This window comes from Geotrypetes seraphini, chromosome 2 (assembly GCF_902459505.1).
Source record: "Geotrypetes seraphini chromosome 2, aGeoSer1.1, whole genome shotgun sequence".
In the NCBI taxonomy this organism is placed as follows: domain Eukaryota; kingdom Metazoa; phylum Chordata; class Amphibia; order Gymnophiona; family Dermophiidae; genus Geotrypetes; species Geotrypetes seraphini.
In genome coordinates, this window is record NC_047085.1 from 3708836 (window position 1) to 3734078 (window position 25243).

Below are 25243 nucleotides of genomic sequence, written 5' to 3' on the forward strand. Positions count from 1 at the left end.
AATACTTTTTTACAGAAAGGGTGGTAGATGCGTGGAACAGTCTCCCAGAAGAGGTGGTAGAGACAGAGACTGTGTCTGAATTCAAGAAGGCATTGGATAGGCACCTGGGATCTCTTAGGGAGAGGAAGAGATAATGGTTACTGCGGATGGGCCATTTGGCCTTTTTCTGCCATCAGATTCTATGTTATGTTTCTAAATCCCTGAGATTAATTATTGGAATGGAAGTATATGCAGACTTTAGGCTAGATGCACAAAACACAGTCGTTAAGACCATGTGAGTCGCTTTTGGCTGATTTTTTTGGCCAACTCTGGTACAGTGATTGATGTTCCAACAAGTTTCCATGCAAATGATTTGAATGAAGGTTCGCCGTAATTCCCGTTGGACCAGTTGCTCTGACAGTGACTGGACAAATGAGCAGAGACGGTTTAGGAAAGCTCCAAAGCATCCTCCTGCCATTCAGCTGTTGGGGCTTTTTTCTTTTCTTTTTTTTTTAATGGCACAGATGTTGTACATGTGTTACACACGCACAATATCTGCCATATTAAAACAAAATGCCAAGCCACCCTCCCACGATGATGGCCATTCCAATGACCCCCTACCCCAATGACCCACCCTGGAAACAGAATAGAGGCAAGAGGGATGCCCACTCCCTCCTGCTACTGCAAACTCCTGCCCTGCATGAATACCACCCCTGTGAGGGCCCCCCCGAACCGACCTCTCCCCTCACTTGCTCCCCTTCTTAAAAATAAAATCACCTGGAGGAATGCCCACTCCCTCCTGCCATAGGATTCCCCCCGTGCCCCACCACCACACCATCCCGAACCTCCACCATACCTGGAAATCAGTTGACAGCACTATAAATACCCAGACCCTCTTGTTCCTCAGGCCCGCCACTGCAAAATGGCAGGCCTTCCCCTTGGAATAAACTACCTGAGTTTGTCCACCAAGCCCTTCCCTTCCTTTGTTTAAAAGCAGACTGAAAACCCACCTTTGTGATATAGCCTTTAATCCATAACCCTACTCCCCACTGCCCACCAACCCAGCCAGCAGATTAACTGTTCCTCTTAACTGTATCCATGATATCCTGTTTGTCTGTCTTGTCTGTTTAGATTGTAAGCTCTTTGAGCAGGAACTGTCTTCTTCATGACTCTGTACAGCGCTGCTTACGTCTGGTAGTGCTATAGAAATAATAATAATTAGTAATAGTAGTTCCCTGGTGCATCCTGGGATGCACAGGGAGGAGCCTAAGGCCCTGATTGGCTGGGAATCCATTAATCTCACCAGAAACCTTAAAGAAAAGTAAAATAGCACTTTAATTGAAAGCAAAAGCTTTTAAAAGTGCAACACTTTGACTTAAGTGTCCATACAGGAGGAAGTACCATGCATCTCCTGCAACATGTCTACATTCCAGAAAGCCAATTCCCCTTACCTTGCTGATGTAGAAACTTTCAGCGTGCTTTTTGTAGAAAGACAACATCACCGGGATGAGGCGCGGGAGCTGCTCCTCCAGTTTCTCATTGGGTAAGAAGTAAGCCATTTGTCCAAGTGCTCCTATGACTGCTAGCCTTACCTAAAAGAGTTCAGGAGAGGGCAAAAAGAAGAACAAGAGAGTCATGGGAGGGACAGAATAATTGGCAAAGAGAATTCACCGAAAAATATTTCAGTTCCCTGAGGCTGGACAGAGTGCGAACTGTTTAAATCTAACACTTAAGTTAATCACCAAGATCTTGTACTAGAGATCTCCTTATGGAGTCATGTAATCTTGTAAGCTATACCTAGCATATTTATGAAACTGAAATTTCCCATATTTCTGTATGGCCCCAACATTATGGAACTCTTTACCACAGCAACTCCGTGATGAACAACATTTAGACAAATTTAAGATAAGCCTAAAGACTTTTTTATTTTGTGACGCCTTCGGCTATGTTTAGACTTACCTTTAACTCTCCACCTTTGTTTCTTTTTTTTTTTTTTCTTTTTCTTTCTATTCTCTCTCTCTCTTCCTCTTCCAAAACAACCAACCGCTTTGATAAAGCGACCCACCCTATATGTTTTTTCCCCTTTCCCACTGTCTCCATTTCTTCTCCAACATGTAACTTTTCCCTTCCCTTCCCTTCTACCCTCACTTTCAAGTCTGTCTAGTAGATGTTATTTATGTTCACCTAATTATTTTTAAATGCTCAACATTTTATCTTACATTTATCTCTTTTTAGATTTATTGTAAACCGTCCAGATATTCTTTGATGGTCGGTATATTAAAAAACAATAAACTTGAAACCTGATACAGAAATTTAGATTAGTTTAGATGAGATATTACTTCCTTCCCAGTCGGGTTTTATAAAGTGATATAGTATGGAAACGGCAATGAGGACTTTGATAGTTCATGGTAAGTTGTTAGTCAGGAATATAACTGGGGTAATTCAGTTTGATGTAGCCACCACTTTTGATTTAGTTGATTATCAATTATTACTTAACATGCTACAGGAGCTTGGTATCCAAAATAAAGTTTTAAATTGGTGTAAGGGCTTTTAGGAATTGCAGTCCCAGATAGTGAAGATGACAAAGGTTCTATCAGAATATCGAGAAGTTAATTGTGGGGTGACTCAGGATTCATCACTTTCACCAATATTATTTAATCTCTTAATGTGATCTTTGGGTCAATATTTAAGATGAGATTGGTGTGATATCATTAAGATGTTGTATGAAAAAGGCCGAGTTCATGCTGGAACTGGTTCATGAACAAGAGAGGCACGTTTACAATATGATTGTTATGAAAGGAGGAAAAATGCGAGGGACAGGACAGGTGAAGATAAGCAGCTTCTCCACTTTCCAGCTGATTTGTAAGTTGTGTTGCCAAATGAGGTCATTTTGTTTTGCACCTACCCCAGCTTTGTCTGAAGTCTGAGAAGTAGCGGAAACCTGATGCAAGACCCCATGCCTTGGTATACCTGTGAGGAATCTCAAAATCACATGCCTGAATTTCTCTTTGCTGGTCACGATACCTTGGGACATGTGATCCTAGACTCCCCTGCCCTGGATATGATGCCCCGGGACATGCACACCTTAACACAACCCTGCTCTGCAGCATATGGTATCCTATAGGCTACTACTACTACTATTTATAAAGCGCTACTAGACGCATACAAGTGCTGTACAACAAACACACAAGAGACGATCCCTACTTGAAAGAGTTTACAATTTAATTAAGATGGACATAGAACAAAGGCTTATACATGTTACTTAGGAGAGGAAATAAAAGGGACTAGAGGCAATAGATGTGGGTGATTTAAAAGCTTGGAGGATAGGGCATAAATGCAGTTCCAAAAGGCTGCCTACCTTAATTTCTCGGCTCTGCAACCAGTTGCTGAAGAGAAGATCAAAGGCCTGGAAGATTTCATTGGAAAAGGTGTCTTTCCTGACAGTGGGGTCGGGAGCCTTGTCCAGGTTAGCCAGATATTCCTGGATGCTCTCGCTGAAATTCTGCAAAGCTACACAAGACAGTAGTAGTTAGCTGGTGTCCATATGTCAGGGAACATTAGCTGTGCTCATGAAAAGAGGAGTGCACTATGAGGGCACTCTCTCTCTTTTGTCTATCTTTCCCCGAGACTGAAATCACATCCAAAGTCAAGACTCTCCAGTACTGATATCTGAGGTGGCAGTGAGTCAAAATTCACCTGTGAAGGCATCTTCAAAAGCTAGGAAGGGGATGGACTGAACTGACCCAGCAGAGGCATTACTTATGTTCTTATGACCCAGAGTATTCTTTTGGGCTATCATACAGGAGGAAGTTCTATAGTAAACTGACTTTGAGGAAGATGAAGGTGGAGAGGGGAGTCACTAAGGTCTTGCTCCTTGAATGTGGAGGTGACTGAATTTTCAGAAGATGGGAAGGAGGGTACTAGTGACAATTATTATTCATTGAGGCCAGAGGGCTGTGTCGTCACTTCTCGCCTGGATTACTGCAACATGCTTCTCGCAGGTCTTCTGCTAGCCCATCTCTCTTCCCTTCAATCAATTCAGAATACTGCTGCACACCTCGTATTCCACCAGGGTCGTTATCCTCACGTTACCCTTCTCCTCAAGTCGCTTCACTGGCTCCCTGTGCATTTCTGCATACTGTTCAAACTCCTTTTACTGACCTACAAGTGTATTCACTCTGCAGATCCTCAGTATCACTCCTCTCTTATGGCTACCTACACTCTACTCCAAGAACTCCATTCATCAGATAAGACTCTTGTTGGTACCCTTCTCCTCTACTGCCAACTCCTGACTCCGTCCCTTCTACCTTGCTGCTCCATATGCCTGTATGTAACAACCTGACTGATTTGGTGCATCAGGCTCCCACCCTGGCAGTATTCAAATCCAGGTTAAAGGCCCACTTTTTTCAAGCTGTGTTTAAGTCCTAACCTTACCAACTTGTAAAGCACCAATATCTGAGTCATTCCCTCTATAGTCCCCTACCTATCCACCTTGCAAATCCCTACCTGAACAGTATGCATTTGTAGACAGGCGGGTTATAAATAATTTTAAATAAATAAAATAAATTCACCGTTTGTCCTGTGTATCTGTCTTAATTAGATTATAAGCTCTTTTGAGCAGGGACCATCTCTTAAGTATTTAATGTACAGTGCTGTATGTGCCTGGTAGTGCTATACAAATAATAACTACACTTCTCCCTCCTTATCCACGGTTTCAGTAGCTGTGGATTTGGTTATTCGCGATTTTTGGGAGGGAAAAGAAACGCTGCATCCCGGACCTTCCCCAGACCTTACCTGGTGGTCTAGCAGCAATGCGGGGCAGGATTGATCTTCCTATGCTCCTGCCCCATGCAGAGCCATCATCAAATGGCTGCCGTGAGTTCCTATTGTAGTCGTGTCTCAGCTACTTCGAGGCTTGCGGACGGGATGGGAGATTTGCGGCCACGTTTCTGCTTTGGGTCAGGAGGGAGATGGGGTTCGCTGCCCAGGACTGCTGCCACTTGTAGTGCTTCAGGGCTTGAGAGAGGGAGGGGGGTGTGCGGTTCAGGACTGCTACTACTGATGCTTTGACACACTTCTTGGACCCTGAGAGCATGAAGACAGGCAACCATACTTCCTGGTTGACATGAAAACCTGAGACTACTTTCAGCAAGAAAGAGGAAACTACTTCAGTCCTCAGTCTCCAAAAATCTGAGAAAAGGTTCTCTGCAGGATAGAACCTGCAGTTCAGGCACCCGTTGTGCTGATGTGACCACCACTAAAAATGCCGTTTTAACTGTCAGGTCCATCATTGACACCTTCTCCAAAGGCTCATACGGCACTCTAGTGAGAGCCCGAAGAACGAGAATAAGACTCCACGTTGGAAAAGGTTGACGTACTGGGAGGTGCAGATATAATGCTCCCTTCACAAAACTGGACTCATCTGAGTGAGAGGCCAATGTCCTTTTATTAATCTGGGGTACTAAGCATAAAAGACCCATTATCTGTACTTTGATGGAGCCAACCACCAGACCTTTTTCAAGCCCCTCTTGAAGGAATGCTAGAAGCAAAGAAATCAGAGCTATGACCAAGTCCTCACTCTTATGGGCACACCAGCCCTGAAAGCACTTCCAGGCCTTCACATAGGTGTTCAATGTTGTCTGCATCTTGGACCTTAGGAGAGTGGCATCCTCCAGCGCGATTTGGCACTGTGAGAGTATCCCGGGATGACAAGGTAGTCTTTAGATGGACCAGATCTGCATACCATGAACGCCTTGGCCAGTCCGGTGCAAAAGAACTACCAGCCCCAGATGCGACACTGTTCTCCAGAAGACTTTGCCTATCATGGGCCACGGGGTGAACATATACAGAAGCCCTGCCTGTGACCACAGTGTGTCCCAGCAGGCACTTCCTGCCTCATATCTTCAACTGAAAAACCAAGCAATTTCTTGTTGGCCACTGATGCCATCAGATCAAACACTGGACACTCCCAACAAATCTCAATGCTGTTGAACGCCTCCTGAGATAAAGCCCATTCTCTGGGATCTAGAGTCTGATGGCTAAGAAAATCTGCTTGCACGTTGTCCACTCCCACTACGTGTCACCGAGAGAGCCAACAGATGGATCTCTGCCCACTGAAACAACATTTGGGCCTCCAAGTGTAGTGGAGCAATCTTGGTGCCTCCCTGCTGACTGACATGGGCTACTGCATTGTCTGAGAACACTCATACCGCTTTGTCCTGCAGTGAGCTTCCGAATGCCTTTAGCGCCAGGTGGAATAGGATTTTAGAGGAGGAGGACATAGAAACATGATTGCAGATAAAGGCCAAATGGCCCATCCAGTCTACTCATCCGCAGTAACCATTATCTCTTCCTCTCTTTAAGAGATCCCACATGCCTATCTCAGGCTTTCTTGAATTCAGACACAGTCTCTGTCTCCACCACCTCTACCATGAGACTGTTCCACGCATTTACCACCCTTTCTATAAAAAAGTATTTCCTTAGATTACTCCTGAGCCTATTACCTCTTAACTTCTTCCTATGCCCTCTCATTCCAGATCTTCCTTTCAAATGAGACTCGACTCGACTCATGTGCATTTACGCAAAATATGTATATCTTATGACGAAGACCACACACCATTTTAGTAGCCTTCCTCTGGACCAACTCCATCCTTTTTATATCTTTTTGAAGGTGCAGCCTCCAGAATTGTACACAATATTCTAAATGAGGTCTCACCAGAGTCTTATACAGGGGCATCAATACCTCCTTTTTCCTACTGGCCATACCTCTGCGCAGGGGTGTCCAATGTCGGTCCTCGAGGGCCGCAATCCAGTCGGGTTTTCAGGATTTCCCCAATGAATATGCATTGAAAGCAGTGCATGCACATAGATTTCATGCATATTCATTGGGGAAATCCTGAAAACCCGACTGGATTGCGGCCCTCGAGGACCGACATTGGACACCCCTGTTCTATGCACCCTTCTAGCTTTCACCATCACCTTTTCAACCTATTTGGCCACCTTAAAATCATCATATACAATCACACCCAAATCCTGCTGTCATGCACATAAGTTCTTCACCCCCTAAACTGTACCTTTCCTTCAGGTTTTTGCAGCCCAATGCATGACCTTGCATTTCTTAGATTAAATATTAGCTGCTAAATTTCAAACTATTCTTCAAGCTTCACTAGGTCTTTCTTCATGTTATTCACTTCATCTGGGGTGTCTACTCTATTGCAGATTTTGGTATCATCCACAAAGAGGCAAATCTTTCCTGCCAGCCCTTCAGGAATATTGCTTATAAAAATGTTAAAAAGATCAGGCTCTTCGAGGGACACCACTGGAACATCCCTTTCCTCAGAGCGATATCCATTGACCATTACCCTCTGTCGCCTTCCACTTAACCAGTGCCTGACCCAGCCTGTCACTTTGGAGCCCATCCCGAGAGCACTCAATTTGTTTATTCAACATCTGTGTGGAACACTGTCAAAGGCTTTGCTAAAATCTAAATACACCACATCTAGCGCATTCCCGCTATCCAGTTCTCTGGTCACCCAGTCAAAGAAATTGATCAGCTTTGTCCCTAGTTCCAGAAACCTTAAAAAACCATTTCTGGAACCCCCCTTTTCATTTTTCTCACTGTGCCATGCTGGTGCTAGGAGTTGCCTAGGCTGAAATTGCAGCTAGAGAAAAGAGAAGACTTCTGTCTCAAGCAAACCTGAAAAACCAGGCAGCTTGCTTCTTCAGACTGCCCTTCAGTCCTATCAGCCGGATTAAGACCTCAAACCCCCACCATAACTCGTGCACGAAGTCAGGGAAGGAAACACAGTCAGCACTCGATTCTGGTGAAAAACCGCCATTGGGACACTTAGCCTGTGCTCAAGTTCTCTATGGATAAAACCTGAAGCATGCCTTGCTCCCAAGGGAACAGACCTTGAGCTCTTGGGACTGTTAGTACAGGCTGGCCATTAGGTGCCCTGCCAAGTAGGCTGCCTCTTGGCTACAGACTTCTGCCCTCAGAGTCTGTGTTCTCTTGCAGCCAGAGATGTCCTATAACTGGGATTATCTGCAGTACCAAAAAGCATCACAACTGGATAAAAACCTGAAATTAAAGGAAAAATAAACATGAGCAGAACTGACAGGCTCCGACCATCTCACGCTTAGAGAGAAAAACTGAGAAATTACAGGATAGCCTAGATTGATGGAAAGTGGAACAGAAAAATGTAAATGAGGCTCTTTACACAGGATCTCGTGATCAGAGGTTCAAGACTGATGCTCCTATTGGATTAGAAAATACAAATAATGATGAAAAGGTTGTTTCGAAGTTATGCCTTTATTGTTCTTTCACTGAATAGTCATCAGTAAAAACTGCTGAAAACCATAATAGCTAGTTTAGCAATTAATAGCAGCTGGGAATCATTCTCAACTTACCTATGATGGCTGGAGTACATCACATATGAAAGCTCAGCTTAACAAAATTTTGAATCAGGACAAGTAAGCCTCGCTGTGACTTCCCATCCATGCCACCACAGGTCTCTTTTGAATTTGAGAACAATCCCCAGTGAGCTTCCACTGCAAGAGCGTTCCCTCACAGGATGCATTGACTTACCTGTAGAGAAGACGATCTTCATCTGGTCCTGCTTAGCTAAACCCAACATAGGCAACAGAGTGCACAGGATCGAATTCAAGAAAGGCACCATGCCAAACACTATATGTAAAGACAGAAGAGTCATCAGGCCCATTGTGATTCAGACATGTCTAAACTAATCTAATCTAATCAGGACTTCTTAATCGCACTTGTCCAGTATGGGTTCAAAGAGCTTTACAGGTTAAGAGGCCCTTTGTAGCAACATGGGGACATTTTGATAATACAGTAAGGAAAATATAATACATTACTAGGGAAGGTTATATCGTTATGGGAAGGAAATAATAAAGTTACCGCGTGACACCAAGAGTTAACAGAAGAACATATAAGTACAGTTAATGGGCAAAGTCTTTTCTATTTCAGAAATTTTTAACTGACAAATAAGGGATTGCAATTGATGACTTCCTTGTCCAATTATTCGCTTTCCTTGTCCTTTAGTGAACTCTTTGTGAACCGGATCGAACCCCATATTCGGGATGACTCGGTATTCAAGACTAAGGTTTGGATTGGTTTCTGGAATGTTCAGGGCTATCTCTGCCTTTGCCCAGTTTTAACTTAAAACACATTTTATTGGTGAAATAGAACAATATTATAGCAATCAAATGCTTTCAATAAATAAGGGGAACTTGTAATTTTGGCAATACATCCAGTGGCAACCAAGGTATCACCAGTTTTGCAACTCATTAATATGAACCCCTCCAACTCTACCCGCCATCCTCCCATCCCCCTTTTCTGGTGTTGATGCGTACTTCAAGATCAAAATTGAGCATTCAGTATCCCCCAGACACTCAGAATCTCAGGTTATTTTTACATTATGCTATATAATTGACAACTGTTTGCCAATGAAGCAAAGAACCAGATGTGCCCTTCATAATCATAGCCCAAAGCCCCCTATCCCCTGTCTCCAATTAAAAGCCTACCAAACAAACCACCATGCAATGTTAGCAGGTGACAACAGGGTCTAAGTTCTTATAACCCCTGTTACCTCTTGTAAAAATGCACCTATCTTTACCCTAACCCCACCCCTCCCTCCCTGGAATGTCACTGCTCAGTTTTAATTTAAGATCTATACTTTGCTTTTTATACCAAAATTTCTTCAAAATTTGAATTCCAGTCTCAGTTAATGAAGATGGTAATGAAAAAATTCAACAATACAATGGGGATGAAAATTAAGTACCATATTAGAAAATTAAAGATGTAAATTAAAGAACTAAGGCCAGTATTGGACAGACCTGCGCGGTCTATGTTCTATATATGGTGATTCGGTATAAGATGGGCTGGGGTGGGCATCAATGGGAACTCCACTAAAATGGAACATGAGGATGTTACTAGCCAGACCTTATGGTAGATATCCTGCAAACGAGATGGTTGGATAGGCTGGAGTGAGCTTGGACAGCAACTTCAGCATTTGGAACCTAGGACAATACCAAACTTTACCGTCTACGGCTCAGAAATATCAAAGAAGAGACAAGTTAATCCAATGTATTTTTTAATGGGTATAACTTATGGGCAGACTGGATGGACTGTTTAGGTCTTTATTTGCCATCATTTACTATGTTACTATAGTCCCGCATTCAAAAGCTCCCCAAACAAAAAACTATCTCCTAGACCCTCTCTTTTCTGTCCATCCATCTGCAGTCTCTGATACATTTTTAAAGCCCCATCCGGTCCTATATATCTTTTACGCCAAGCCAAATACATGATGGAGCAGCTTAAGCCATATCTAGACACCAAGGAGTGGGCTTGGCAATGTTTACTATGTGATATAGGGAGTATTAATGTATGAGGGAGGAAGGGGATTGGGACTCTACTTACCACTGGTAGTGGATAGATTTGCCAGTGTTTGCATCACATAGTACTGAGGCAGGACTCCGGGCTGGAATTTGGTCAACATTTCCTCCATGACGCTGTTGGTAAACCGCTTCCCTACAGCGACCAGCACATTGCTTGCAGCCTGCTGCCACTCTGGAGCTAATTCCTGGGCCAGACAGAAAAAAGTACAAGAAGGCATTCAAAGAAATCAAGTTTCTTTATGCTATGTTCCTGGCACACTTAAGACATTTCACTTCAGCTAACACGTTCGAGGTTATGAGTGTGCAAATGTCAGTTCATGCCTGATTGCCATAGGAATGGCTTTCATTTGGTAGCCAGGTATAGGAGTTATGGAAAACCTGGGACATAGCAAGCAAATGAACAGCATGAGCAAGCGCAGTCAAACAGAAGGACCCAGCTGTTTCTTATCAGGCTATCAACAGGCAACCTTCTCTCATCTATTTCTGCTGATCCCCTGGGCGAGTCATCCACTCTATAACAGCCACTCTATAACAGCCATCCCTCTATAACAGCCTCGCTCAGACAAAAACAGCACGAATAACCACTAACAAAATACCTGCTCCCTGGTACACCAGTGACCTCGGATCCATAAAAAGATCACTGAGGAAAGCAGAAAGAAACTGGATCAAACACCCAAATTCAGAAACCAAAGCTCACTGGGAAAACACATCTGTCACCTACAAAGCTGCCATCCTAGAAGCAAAGAAAGCCTACTACTCTCACATTCTACAGATAGTCCCAGCTAGATCTAAACAACTGTTTGCCCTCACAAACCAACTCTTCACCAACGCCCAAGGAAAAAGCCACAACAACCCAACAGAACTTGATAGTGAGACTCTTTCAGACTTATTCCAGTCTAAGGTACAAACCATCCGCAATAATCTTGACACCAACACCAACCCCCCTCCAGCATACCCCCAGACTAACCCAAGTACCCCATCCTCTACCACTCTCTCCCAACTTCATATGGCCACCCATGCTGAGGTTCTTGAAATCCTGAGAGAACGCAAGCCCTCCAGCACCATCCTCGACCCCTGCCCATCCAGCCTCCTACTGTCCACAGAAGACGCCATGACAGAATCTATCCTCCCCATCATTAACTCCTTCCTCTCCACAGGGACAGTACCTCTCAGCTGGAAGTCAGCTATTATCAAACCCACTCTCCAGAAACCCACCCTCGACCCTAACGAACCCGGCAACTACCGCCCAGTCTCCAACCTCCTATTTGTCTCCAAATTCCTAGAACGAATAGTACTCCGCCGATTACACCCTTTCATTGAAGAACAAGCTGCCCTGTCCCCTTCACAATCAGAATTCCGAACAGGCCACAGCACAGAGTCAGTACTCCTGGATATCACTGATGACAGCTGGTCAATACTCGACAAAGTCAGTGATGCCCTACTAGTCCTACTTGACCTTAGCGCTGCCTTTGACACTATCGACCCACCACCTCCTCTTATCCAGACTCTATGACTTTGGAATCAAAAACTCTGCCCTCCAGTGGTTCACCTCCTTCCTTCACCAAAGAACCCAAACAGTCCTACTAGGGACGCACAAATCTAACCCCAAGCCTATCAAATACAGCGTTCCCCAAGGTGCCCTATCCCCCCTCCTATTTAACCTCTACATTAGACCTGTCATTGATAAAGTCCAGAAGTACAACGTTAAAATCCACTCCTACGCCGATGACATCCAGCTGCTCCTCCCACTAGGCGAAAACCGATCATCCCAAATCGCCAACCTCCAACACTGCCTCTCTGACATTAAAACCTGGATGACAAACAACAAACTACAGCTGAACGCTCCAAGACCGAACTTTTATGGATCAGGAAAAAAAAGTACCAAATACACACGCCCAATACTATTTTGGGACTCCACCTTACTAACTGCAGCAGATCAAGTATGCAGCCTAGGAGTAACATTAGATGGCCACCTGTCCCTGTCCACCCACATATCTCAAGTAGTCTCTACCTCCCTCTACTACCTCCGCCAACTGAGAAGGATCAAACCCTACATCTCCACACCTGAACTAGCCCAACTCCTCTACGCCTATGTCCTCTCCAGGAAGGATTACTGCAACTCCCTATTTAATGGAGTAGCCAAAAAAGATCTCAAGTGCCTCCAGTGGGTACAAAATGCAGCCCTCCGCGCTGACCACTGGCTTCCAATTAACCAACGCTGCACATTCAAGGCCCTGGTAATAGCGCATAAAAGAATTTACGCCACCACCCCTGCCTACATAGAATCTAAGCTAATCCTGTACACCCCCACCTGCCCCCTCCGCTCGGAAATGGAGAAACGCCTATACATCCCCCAGGAAGGTCCCTCCTGTCAGAAACCGCCTGCCAATGCTCCTACAGCCACTTCATCCCCCAACTCTGGAACCAACTTCCCCCGCAAATCAGATTACAGAACTCATTGATGACCTTCTGGAAAGCAGTAAAGACCCTCCTCTTCAACCAAAATTCAATCGCAGTCTATGCCTCACCCCCCTTAGCCCCCCCTCCCCTCTCTTTTCCATTCTAAACTTCTACTTAAATTGCTGTATAGCCCATTCTTAACCTGTACTTAAATTGCCCTATAGTCCTAACATAGTAACATAGTAGATGACGGCAGATAAAGACCCGAATGGTCCATGCAGTCTGCCCAACCTGATTCAATTTAATTTTTTTTTTTTTAAATTTTTTTTCTTCTTAGCTATTTCTGGGCAAGAATACAAAGCTTTACCCGATACTGTGCTTGGGTTCCAACTGCCGAAATCTCTGTTAAGACTTACTCCAGCCCATCTACACCCTCCCAGCCATTGAAGCCCTCCCCAGCCCATCCTCCACCAAACGGCCATACACAGACACAGACCGTGCAAGTCTGCCCAGTACTGGCCTAGTTCAATATTTAATATTATTTTCTGATTCTAAATCTTCTGTGTTCATCCCACGCTTCTTTGAACTCAGTCACAGTTTTACTCTCCACCACCTCTCTCGGGAGCGCATTCCAGGTATCCACTTGTACTTAAACCACTGTATAGTCTTTGTATTGTCCAAATGTACTCCACTGTGAATGTTTGCTTGTAGGCCATTCTGAGCTACCTGGAAGACGGGATAAAAATCTAAATAAATAAATAAATAATACTGACGCACCGCGGCTTCAAGTTCAGAAGGAAGAGGATGTTTCCGAACAGAAAACCAGAAGGAAGTGCAACGATGGAGGAACTCTGCCTTCTCTGGGCCTCAGCCGTCACACTCTCATACACACTCTGCATTAGCTACACTTACTCCTGGCTTTCTGGTTCGGGAAAACCCTCTTCCTCTGCCTTCTCTACTTAAAATCTTTTTTTGCATGTAAGGCACTGGAGGGTTAATCCTCCAAGTGTCAGGGAAGTGGCTAGAGTATCAGAATTTAACTTACCTTTGAATAAAAGGTATGGAGAACTTGGAATATGAGGAACGACTTAAGAGACTAGGATAGGTCTCCCTTGAGAAAAGGAGACAGCGAGGGGATATGATCGAGACTTTCAAAATACTGAAAGGAATCGACAAAATAGAGCAGGAAAAAAAATTATTTACAATGTCCAATGTGACACAGACAAGAGGACATGGACTGAAGCTAAGGGGGGACAAGTCCAGGACAAATATCAGGAAGTTCTGCTTCAAGCAACAAGTGGTGAACACCTGGAATGCTCTCCCAGAGGAGGTTATTGCGGAATCGACCATTCTAGGATTTAAAAGCAAACTAGATGCACATCTCCTTATGAGAGGTATAGAGGGATATGGGTGACTAAAATTATGCCACGTGTACACCTGGCTGGGCCTCCGTGTGTGCGGATTTGATGGACTTGATGGACCGAAGGTTTGATACGGAGATGGCAGTTCTTATGTTCTTATGTAATACCATCTCTTGGTTAACCGGCACTCTCATCCAACTGGCGAAAAAATCGCCGTGGGGGGAACAAAAGTCCCACAAAGCACCAGCAGTAGCAGTGCTAAGCTGCACACCACCTCCCTCCCTTCAAGCCCTGAAGCACTACAAGTGGCAGCAGTCCTGAGCCACGACCCCCACCTCCCTCCCGACCCAAAGCACCAGTGCAGCAGCGGACCTTTACATGAGGAAAATAAATAAAAACATGAGAAAAAGAAAACCAAAATGGTTCTCTAAACTTGTGGCAGAGAAAATAAAGGCAAAAGAGCTGGCATTCGTGAAATATAAAAATACCCAAGAAGAGGAGTACAGAAAGGACTATTGGGTAAAACGGAAATAAGCCAAGAGAAAGATACGTCTATCGAAAGCACAAGAGGGAGAGCAAATGGCTAGGAATGTAAAAAAGACAGACAAAAATCTTTTTAGATATATCAGTGAAAGGAAGAAGATGAAAAATGGAATTGCGAGAATAAAAGATGCTAGGAACCAACATTTAGAGAGTGATGAGGAAAAATAAAACATGCTAAACAAATATTTCCGTTCTGTGTTCACGGAAAAAAATTCTGGAGAAGGACCGAGATTGTCTGGCAAAGTTACACACGAGAATGGAGTAGAAACCATGCTGTTCACTGAAGAAAGTGTTTATGAACAACCTGAAAAATTGAAGGTGGACAAAGAGATGGAACCAGACAGGATCTATCCCAGGATATTGAGGGAGCTCAGAGAGGTTCTGGCGGGTCCTATTAAAGATTTGTTCAACAAATTTTTGGAGACGGGAGTGATTCCTAGGGATTGGAGGAGAGCGGATGTGGTCCCTATTCACAAAAGTGGTCACAGAGATGAAGCGGGAAACTACAGGCCGGTAAGCCTCACTTCGGTTATTGGAAAAATAACGGAAGCGTTGCTGAAAGAAAGGATAGTGAAATTCCTAGAATCAAATGGGTTACAGGATCCGAGGCAACATGGTTTTACTAAAGGTAAATCGTGCCAAACAAATCTGATTGAATGTTTTGATTGGATGACCAGAGAACTGGATCAAGGACATATGCTAGATGTAATTTACTTAGATTTCAGCAAAGCCTTTGACACGGTTCCTTACAGGAGGCTCTTGAATAAACTTGGCGGGCTGAAGTTATGACCCAAAGTGGTGAATTGGATTAGAAATTAGTTGACGGACAGATGCCAGAGGGTGGTGGTTAATGGAATTCACTCGGAGGAGGGACAGGCGAATAGTGGAGTCCCTCAGGTATCGGTGCTGGGGCCGATCCTGTTCAATATGTTTGTGAGTGACATTGCCAAAGGGTTAGAAGGAAAAGTTTGCAGATGATACCAAGATTTGTAACAGAGGAGACACCAAGTAGGGAATGGAAAACATGGAAAAGGATCTGCAAGTTAGAGGAATGGTCTAATATCTGGCAACTAAAATTCAATATAAAGAAGTGCAGAGTAATGCATTTGGGGAGCCCTATGTGCTGGGAGGTGAGAGGCTGATATGAACGGATGGGGAGAGGGTCCTTGGGGTGATAGTGTCTGAAGATCTAAATGCAAAGAAACAGTGTGACAAGGCGGTGGCTGTTGCCAAAAATATGCTAGGCTGACTCCGTATTCACTGTGATAGGGGATTAACAGAACCGAATTAACAGAATTTATTTTATTTTATATATTCTTTATTCTTATTTTTTATCTTTATTTTATTTATTATTATTTTTAATCCTAATTTAATATATTTATTGAATACTTGTTGGAATATTCATATTCTGTCTCTATCTCTACCTCTGTCTTTATATTTTATATCTTTACTATTCATAAATTGTTTTCTCAGGTACTTTAGCTAGATTGTGAGCCTTCGGGACAGTAAGGGAACTTCCAAGTGCCTATCTTTATTTATTTTATTTTATTGTATCTTTAATGTATCTTTTTTGTAAACCGCTTTGAACCTCACGGTATAGCGGTATATAAGAAATAAATTTAAAAAATTAAAAAAAAAAAAACGCAAATACAGAAAAAACACAAATAACTTTATCATATGTTATTCGCTGTTTTCTATTAAAAACCATCGTGAATATGGTGAAACTGTGAATAACATGGTGGGAGACCTGGCCTGTTCCTGAAGGAGAGGCAAAGCACGGTGAAGAAAGTGCTTGGAATCAGCAATTTCTCTATGCAAGCTGACGTAATTTGGGGGGGAGGAGCCAGCAAGCTATAAACTGTGAATAATCGAAACAGTGATTGCTGAAACCACGAATACAGAGGGAGAAGTGTATAGAGAGAGGCATGACCAGTAGAAGAAAGAAGGTGTTGGTGCCCCTGTACATGTCGATGGTGAGGCCTCACTTGGAGTATTGTGTTCAATTTTGGAGACCGTATCTGGCGAAGGACATAAAAAGATTTGAAGTGGTCCAGAAGAAGGCGAAGAAAATGGTAGGAAGCTTGCACCAAAAGATGTATGAGGAGACTGAAAGCCCTCAATATGTTTCCCTGGAGGAAAGGAGGGACAGAGGAGATATGATTCAGACGTTCAAATACTTGAAAGGTATTAATGTAGAACAAAATATTTTCCAGAGAAAAGAAAATGGTAAAATCAAAGGGCATAATTTGAGGTTGAGGGGCGGTAGACTCAAGAGTAATGTTAGGAAATTCTTCTTTATGGTGAAGGTGGTTGATGCCTGGAATGTGCTCCTGAGGGAGGTGGTAGAGAGAAAAACGGTTTAAAAAAAGCATGGAATGAACACAGAGAATCTCTAATCAGAAAATAATGGTATATATTGACGAACTAATGGTCAGTACTGGACAGACTTGCACAGTCTGTGTCCCGTATATAATCATTCAGTTGAGGATGGGCTGGGATGGTTTAGATGGGCTGGAGTGAGCACAGTACCGGGCAGGGCTCTGTGTTTCTGGCCCAAAAATATCTAAGAAAAAGGACTATTTAAATTAAATGATTAATTTATGGAGCATGTATGGTAGGGCAGACTGGATGGACCATTCGGGTCTTTATCTGCCGTCACAGTTGCAATGATGGTACCCCAGCAAGTTTCCAATAGGTAGCTGTCAACTTTGCTGGAGTCAAACAGTGCGAGTGAATCAATATTTTATTCTTTCAAATAGTACAAAGACTAAGGAACAGTTCATGAAATTAGATGTTAATACCTTTAAAAGAAATAGGATGTGGTAGGTGTAGGTGGGTTTAAGAAAGGTTTGGATAAGTTCCTGGAGAAAAAGTCCATAGTCTGCCATTGAGACAGGCTTGGGGGAAGCCACTACTTGCCCTGGATTGGTGGCATGGAATGTTGTTACTATTTGGGTTTCTGCCAGGTACTTGTGAAATACAATAGCAGGGTACTAGGCTAGATGGACCATTGGTCTGACCCAGTAAGGCTATTCTTATGTTCTTACCCTCTGGGAAGGCAGCAGGGCTCAATGGGCACTTCTCTGTATTTATAAAAGTTTGTCTTTATGGAAACTGTTTTATTAATGAAAAAGCACAGGAAATTACATTCACTACAGATATCAGTTTCAAGTTTATTAGGTTTTTATATACCGCCTATCAAGATTATCTAAGCGGTTTTACAATCAGGTACTCAAGAATTTTTCCTATCTGTCCTGGTGGGCTCACAATCTATCTAGCATACCTGGGGCTATGGAGGACTGAGTGACTTGCCCAGGGTCACCAGGATCAGTGCGGGGTTTGAAGCTCCAACCACTGCGCCACACACTCCTCCATCAGAAGAACCAACCCCCAACCCTCCCTCCCCCACCCTAGTAGAACTCATAGTACAAAAGGCAAGAAAAAGGGATTGGACCCAAAAGCCAATACCAAAATAGTGAGAACAAATTAAGAAAGCCTTCCCAACATCAATACCCCCAAACCTTCCTACTGACATCAAAGTGAGAATCAAGGAACCACAACCAAAAAAAAGCAAAAAGGGACTAGAAAATATATCGGGAGGAAGCGCAATGTATAAGGAGAAACTAAGCTAAACTAAACTTAAGCTTAAAGGCCGCATCATCTCTGTAAGAATAGAGCTCGACACAGTTTACAATTAAATGAATAAAACATAAAGGAAAGAAAGATATACTGTGAAATTCATTGAGACTAGAGATAAGAGAGGTTTTACAGTTTTCAGATATTTTCGAAATATTTGAAAAGAGCCCAAATCCCGCAACCGTAAAGGGAAATTATTCCATAGATCAGTTATTTTGAAACATAAAGATTTCCCCAATTTACCAGAGATCCAGAGACCTCGAAGAGAATGATTGTAGCTAAGACTCCCAAAGCAACAAAAATAACTTCTTTCTTTTATACTGTAAGACTTGGTCTTAGCATCCTGTACCTCCCAAACGATCAACTGCAAAATGTGTGCCCTCCAAGAGGGTGGCTGCGAAGTGGTTTTGTGTAAAAATTTGTCTTTAATCTTGACCCTCTACTAAAGAAAGTGTTGAACAATATTATGGAGACTGGATCCATCAAGGCTGCAAAGACTCATATATTCAAAAAAAGCAGCAGCGACCCCTTGTTATGTAGCTCATTATGCCTTCTTTTACTTCTAAACACTGCCACAAAAATCTTTGCAAAACTTTTAGCAAGTCAACAATGCATTCAAAGATAAATGGGGGAAGAAAAGGGTCCAATAATGTACATAGAGCATTAAGGTACCAAAGATCCTGGTGGGAAACACGGTAGAACCATGAGACACTGAAAAGGCATTTGACAAGGTGCCTTGGAGGATTCTTTTTAAAGGAGCAGACCAGGCAAACCAGATTAGAAAATCATATACATTTTTTGGCACAAGGAATCTGAGGTAACAGAAGGTAGGAGGGGGAATAGTGTAGCTGCAAGAAGCACGCTATAGGAGCTTCTTATTGGAGCATGAGGACAGAGTAGTTCATTCTCGACTGTGCACTCAGGATGCAGAGAAAGACTGGAGGGGTGAGATGGCAACGCACCCTTTGAAAACAGTGGTGTTGGGGGTGGCCCACAAACCCTCTCCCTATTTCCACCTTATTCCTGCCCACGAGAGAGAAGTGGTGGCTCTTTAAATTCACATTTGGCATTGGGAAATTAAAAAGGGTCATTGTCTTCTGTATTGACTGCAATATGTATGACTACCTCCCTTCGGGGATCCAGGCATACATTTGCGATCGATGCATGGAGATGGATAGCTTGAAATGTCAGGTAAGACTATTGGAGGGAACAGTGATGGAACTAGAAGACAGAATCCGAGTACAGGAGAAGATTCTAGTGGAGTACAACCCAAACGACGAGGTCAAGGATCTAGAAATGTTCATAGAGGAAGCCCATCAGCACCACGTAGAGATCCCAGGGCTGGAAAACTGTACTCAGGAAACCCATGTGAATAGAGAAGACACCCATGCAAACACAGAAGAAAACGAAGACGAGGTAGGAGACAACCGCACACCAGGAGGAAAAATGAGAGCACAGGAAGATGTCCCCCCGCTCAAAGAACAGGAAACAATTTCAAGAGTAGCATTGGAGGAAGATGACTGGCCCTACTCCAAGGACGTGGACCTACGCCCCCCAAGGAACTCCCGAATAAAGAAGATGGGGATCATCGTAGGCGACTCCATCATACGACACGTGGACAGCCACACCGCAGGAGGAAGAGAGGACAGAGTCGTCACCTGTCTGCCTGGAGCAAGAGTAAAGGATGTGACCAACAGGATCTCCAGGATCATAGATGGCGCAGGGGGAGTGGACACCGCTGTGCTTATCCACGTGGGAACAAATGATGTGAGCGGGCGGAAGTATGACAGGGAAGAGATGAAGGGCCAGCTCCGCTCACTCGGAAGACAACTGAAGATCAGGGAGGTGAAGGTGGCCTTCTCTGAAATCCTCCCTGTACCAAGAGCAGATGGAAAGAGACAAGGGGAATTGCAAGTGATCAACGCCTGGATGAGACGATGGTGCGAAGACGAGGGCTTCGACTTCGTGCGAAACTGGACGGCGTTCTGGGGAAAAAGCAAGTACTACAGAAGGGATGGACTACACCTCAATAAGGAAGGAGCAAGAGTTTTGGCAGGCAACATGAAGAAAGCAATAGAGAAGGCTTTAAACTGAAGGACAGGGGAAAGCCGACAGTCGACGACCGGTCGATGGTACGGACAACAGGATGCCCTGACGTAGGAACAAAGGACTACTACTCATACACAAGAGAGGTCAATCTCACAGCCAACAAAGGAGAACAAGCAGGAAAGGACAACCCAGACACAGGAGGGGATGACCACACAACAAACATGGGAGATAACACAGGAGCAGTAAAGGATACCGTAAAGGAAACTGTAAGGACAACCAAGAGTAGAAAGTCCAAAAAGGTAACACGAAGGGAACTTAAATGCATGTATACAAATGCTAGAAGTCTAGGAAACAAAATGGGAGAACTAGAGACGATAGCAAGACATGAGAACATGGATATCATTGGCATAACAGAAACATGGTGGAATGAAGAAAACAAATGGGACACCGTACTGCAGGGATACAAACTATATAGAAGAGATCGAGTAGGGCAGAAGGGTGGAGGTATTGCCCTATATGTTCAGGAAGGAATAAAATCTGTTGAAGTGGCTACAACGGAAACAAAAGAGAAGCTAGAGTCCCTCTGGGTCAAGATTCCTGGCCAAAACAGCGCAGACACGAAAATTGGCCTTTATTATCGTCCCCCAGGACAGGCGGAGGAAACTGACTCAGAAATGATAGAGGAAATCAAACAAGAAAGCAAAACGGGCAATATAATAATATTGGGAGACTTCAATTTCCCGAGGATAGACTGGAAACTAGGAACCTCCAACTGCGGCAAGGAGGCCAAGTTCTTGGAGGTGCTAGGGGATTGCTTCCTGGAACAATTGGTAAAGGAGCCGACAAGAGACAACGCCACCCTGGACTTGGTACTAAATGGCCTCACGGGACCGACAAAAGAAGTAGAAGTTACGGTACCGCTGGGGACGAGCGATCACAATGTGATCAACTTTAAGCTTGACATCGGGAATAGAAAACGTGCCAAAACCTTAACCAAAACCTTTAATTTCAAAAAGGGCAAATACGATCGCATGAGAGCCATGGTGAAACAACGACTCAAGAAAAAGGTGGACAAACTTGAAACGGTAGACCAGGCATGGTCCCTACTGAAAAATACTATCTCAGAAGCACAAAATCTCCACATTCCAAGGATCTCCAAAGAGGGGAGAACAAAAGGTAAGGGAGAACCGGCATGGCTTACCAGACAGGTGAGGGTAGCCATAAAAGAAAAGAAGGACTCTTTCAAAAAATGGAAACACATGAAAACAACCGAAGCATGGAAAATACATAAAGATGATCAAAAGAAATGTCACAAGGCGGTGAGGGATGCCAAAAAGGACTATGAGGAAAAAATAGCGCAAGAAGCCAAAAACTTCAAACCCTTCTTTAGATACGTGAAAGGGAAAAAACCCGCAAAAGAGGCGGTGGGACCCCTGGACGACCAGGGAAGAAAAGGGTACATCAAGGAAGATAAACAAATTGCTGACAAACTAAATTCCTTCTTTGCGTCCGTCTTTACGGAGGAGGATACCGCTAAAATACCAGAAGCAGTGAAAGTGTTTAGTGGAGTAATAGAAGACAGCCTCACCACAGTTGAAGTGGAGTTGGACCAGATATACTACCAGATCGACAAACTTAAAAGTGACAAATCCCCTGGACCGGATGGAATTCACCCGAGAGTTTTAAAGGAATTGAAGGTTGAAATCGGAGAGCTATTGCAGAAACTTGCCAATCTGACAATCAGAACTGGACAGATACCAGAAGACTGGAAGATAGCGAATGTCACGCCAATTTTCAAAAAAGGATCGAGAGGGGAACCGGGCAACTACAGACCTGTGAGTCTTACGTCTGTCCCTGGAAAGATGGTTGAAGCACTGATCAAGGATAGCATAGTCCGGCACCTAGATACACACGACTTGATGAAACCCAGTCAACATGGGTTCAGGAAAGGGAAATCATGTTTGACGAATTTACTTCAATTTTTCGAGACCGTGAACAAGAAAATTGATAGTGGAATGCCGGTGGACATAATATATTTGGACTTCCAGAAAGCATTCGACAAAGTTCCACATAAAAGGCTTCTCAGGAAACTACAAAGCCATGGAATAGAGGGAGATATACAAAGGTGGATAGGCAAATGGTTGGAAAACAGAAAGCAGAGAGTGGGCATAAATGGAAAGTTCTCAGACTGGGAGAAAGTGACTAGTGGTGTGCCCCAGGGCTCTGTGCTTGGGCCGATCCTATTTAATATTTATATCAATGACCTGGAAGACGGAATATCCAGTGAGATCATTAAGTTTGCAGACGACACAAAGCTATGCCGGGCAATCAGATCGCAGGAGGATAGCGAGGAACTCCAGAGCGACTTGTATCAGTTAGAGAAATGGGCAGATCAATGGCAGATGAAGTTCAACGTGGAGAAATGCAAAGTAATGCATTTAGGTAGTAAGAATAAGGAATACGAGTATAGAATGTCAGGCGCAACTCTGGGTAAGAGCGAACAAGAAAAGGACCTGGGTGTACTGATAGATAGGACCCTGAAGCCGTCGGCACAATGCGCGGCAGCGGCAAAGAAAGCAAACAGAATGTTAGGCATGATAAAGAAAGGAATCACGAGTAGATCGGAGAAAGTCATAATACCGCTTTATAGAGCAATGGTCAGACCACACTTAGAATACTGTGTCCAACATTGGTCTCCCAACCTAAAGAAGGATATAAAACTGTTAGAGAGGGTGCAGAGACGAGCAACGAAGTTAATAAGAGGTATGGAGAACTTGGAATATGAGGAACGACTCAAGAAACTAGGACTGTTCTCCCTTGAGAAGAGAAGGCTGCGAGGGGACATGATCGAGACGTTCAAAATGCTGAAAGGCATCGATAAAATAGAGCAGGAAAATAAATTATTTACATTGTCCAACACGACACGAACAAGAGGACATGGTTTGAAGCTAAGGGGGGACAAGTCCAGGACAAATGTCAGGAAGTTCTGTTTTACGCAGCGAGTGGTAGACGCCTGGAATGCTCTCCCAAAGGAGGTTATCAAGGAATCCACTGTGCTGGGATTCAAAGGCAAATTAGATGCACATCTCCTTATGAGAGGCATAGAGGGATATGGGTGACTAAAACTACATCAGGTGTATACCTGACTGGGCCTCCGCGTGTGCGGATCGCCGGACTTGATGGACCATGGGTCTGATCCGGAGATGGCAGTTCTTATGTTCTTATGTTCTTATGATACAACCTTGGGAATGGCGGTCAATGTATATGCTGTTTTCCCGTGGGTAGCCCACTTGTTGGTGTAAGCTTAATTGTTAATTAGGAAATAAAATTTAGGGCTGAAAGGTTAACAGCAACTTTTTGTCTTGAGTGTACTTGAACTAGCAATCAAATAACTGAGAAGAACAAATATTTGGAGAAAGCTCTTTTCATGTCACATGACTCTCCTGTAGCCACATGAAGACACCTCAAGGGAAAACAGTCCTGTATTTTTTAGCTGTAGAAAATAACTTCAGAGAAGATGCCCAGAGGCTACATCACCTCCTAACACAGTTCATAATCACCTTCCCAGTTATAGCTGCCTACATTGGTCCAGCTAAGGAGTGGAGGAACACCCTAATAGGTAAAGCAGCAGGTGGAGAACCAGTTCAAAGCTCACTGCAGCTCTTTCTCATCTGAATCCTCACCGTCACGTACAAACTCAGTCCTGCATGGAGAGAAAAATACCTACTGTACCCTTCACCATCAACCGTACAAGCTTGACTGCCTACACACTGCTCTGGCTCTGGCAATCATCCTTCCTTGCCTTTATCTCATTCTCAGGCCGAGGATTTGTCCCACCTCTCAGCCAAAGCAGCCTGACTGGCTACCTGAGATCTATCACTTTTTTCTTGTCAAGTCACCTGCTGAACATACTGGGAAACTTTCCACCCTCTGTGAATAGATTTTAGGATATATCCAAACTTGTTACAATTTATGTTATAACCTGAATGCACAGCATACAGCCCAAAAGCAAAATGCAGCTATTGTCATCTTGGGCCAAAAAAAAAGGGGTCACTTTACAAGAGTAATCTCGCTTCTATGCGAGAGGATTTAGGAATGTGGACACTTTCTTCAAGAAATCTAATGGTTTTCAGTATTACAAAAGGGCATAGTTTCAGAAGGTAATCTAGATACAATGGAAGTGGTTGATTTGGAGACATTTTGTCTGGGCTCCTGCTGTTGCAAATTGGCTAACCCAATGGCGGGACAGTGGAAACATTCCCTCTAAGGACTGATTTGGCATGAGCAAAATTTTATTTAACCTTACCTTGTGAGCACTTCTTACGGATACACACACACACACACACAGAGAAGTTAGAAAGAATTCCATGAGCAGATAAAGACGTGAACAGTCCATCCAATCTGCCCAATAGTCACACTCATTATACATTCATGCTTAAATTGTCTTTTTGTTAATATTTCTGGGCAATAGACCATAGAAGTCCACCCAGTACTGTCTTTAGGTTCCCACTGCTGGAGTTGCCATTGAAGCCCATTCCAGCCTATCCTAACCATCCTGTCACTGGAGCCCTCCCCAGCTCATCCATATATGGAACGCCCAGTACCGGCCTTAGCGTGTTTTATAACATTCATTTTCTAATTAGAGATCCTCTGTGTTCGTCCCATGCTTTTCTGAATTCTGTCACCGTTTTCATCGTCACCACCTCCCTTTGGAGGGCATTCCAGGCTGGTTTTAAGAAAGGTTTGGACAATTTCCTGAAGGAAAAATCCATAGTCTGTTATTGAGAAAGACATGGGGGAAGCCACTGCTTGCCCTGTATCAGTACCATGGAATACAGCTACTAATTGGGGTTTTGCCA

General features: G+C 43.7%; 1 protein-coding gene across 5 annotated transcripts in view; it reads right to left on the bottom strand.

Moving 5' to 3' along the window:
* MROH1 (maestro heat like repeat family member 1) overlaps nt 1-25243 on the bottom strand; it is a 411563-nt gene that overhangs the window by 339955 nt on the left and 46365 nt on the right. For all 5 annotated transcript variants that reach the window (XM_033934479.1, XM_033934480.1, XM_033934481.1 and 2 more), the window contains 4 exons: nt 10418-10580; nt 8567-8665; nt 3338-3489; nt 1431-1571 (listed from right to left, as the gene is read on the bottom strand). In XM_033934479.1, coding sequence (XP_033790370.1) covers nt 1431-1571; nt 3338-3489; nt 8567-8665; nt 10418-10580 — 555 coding nt within the window. The remainder of the gene's footprint in view (nt 1-1430; nt 1572-3337; nt 3490-8566; nt 8666-10417; nt 10581-25243) is intronic.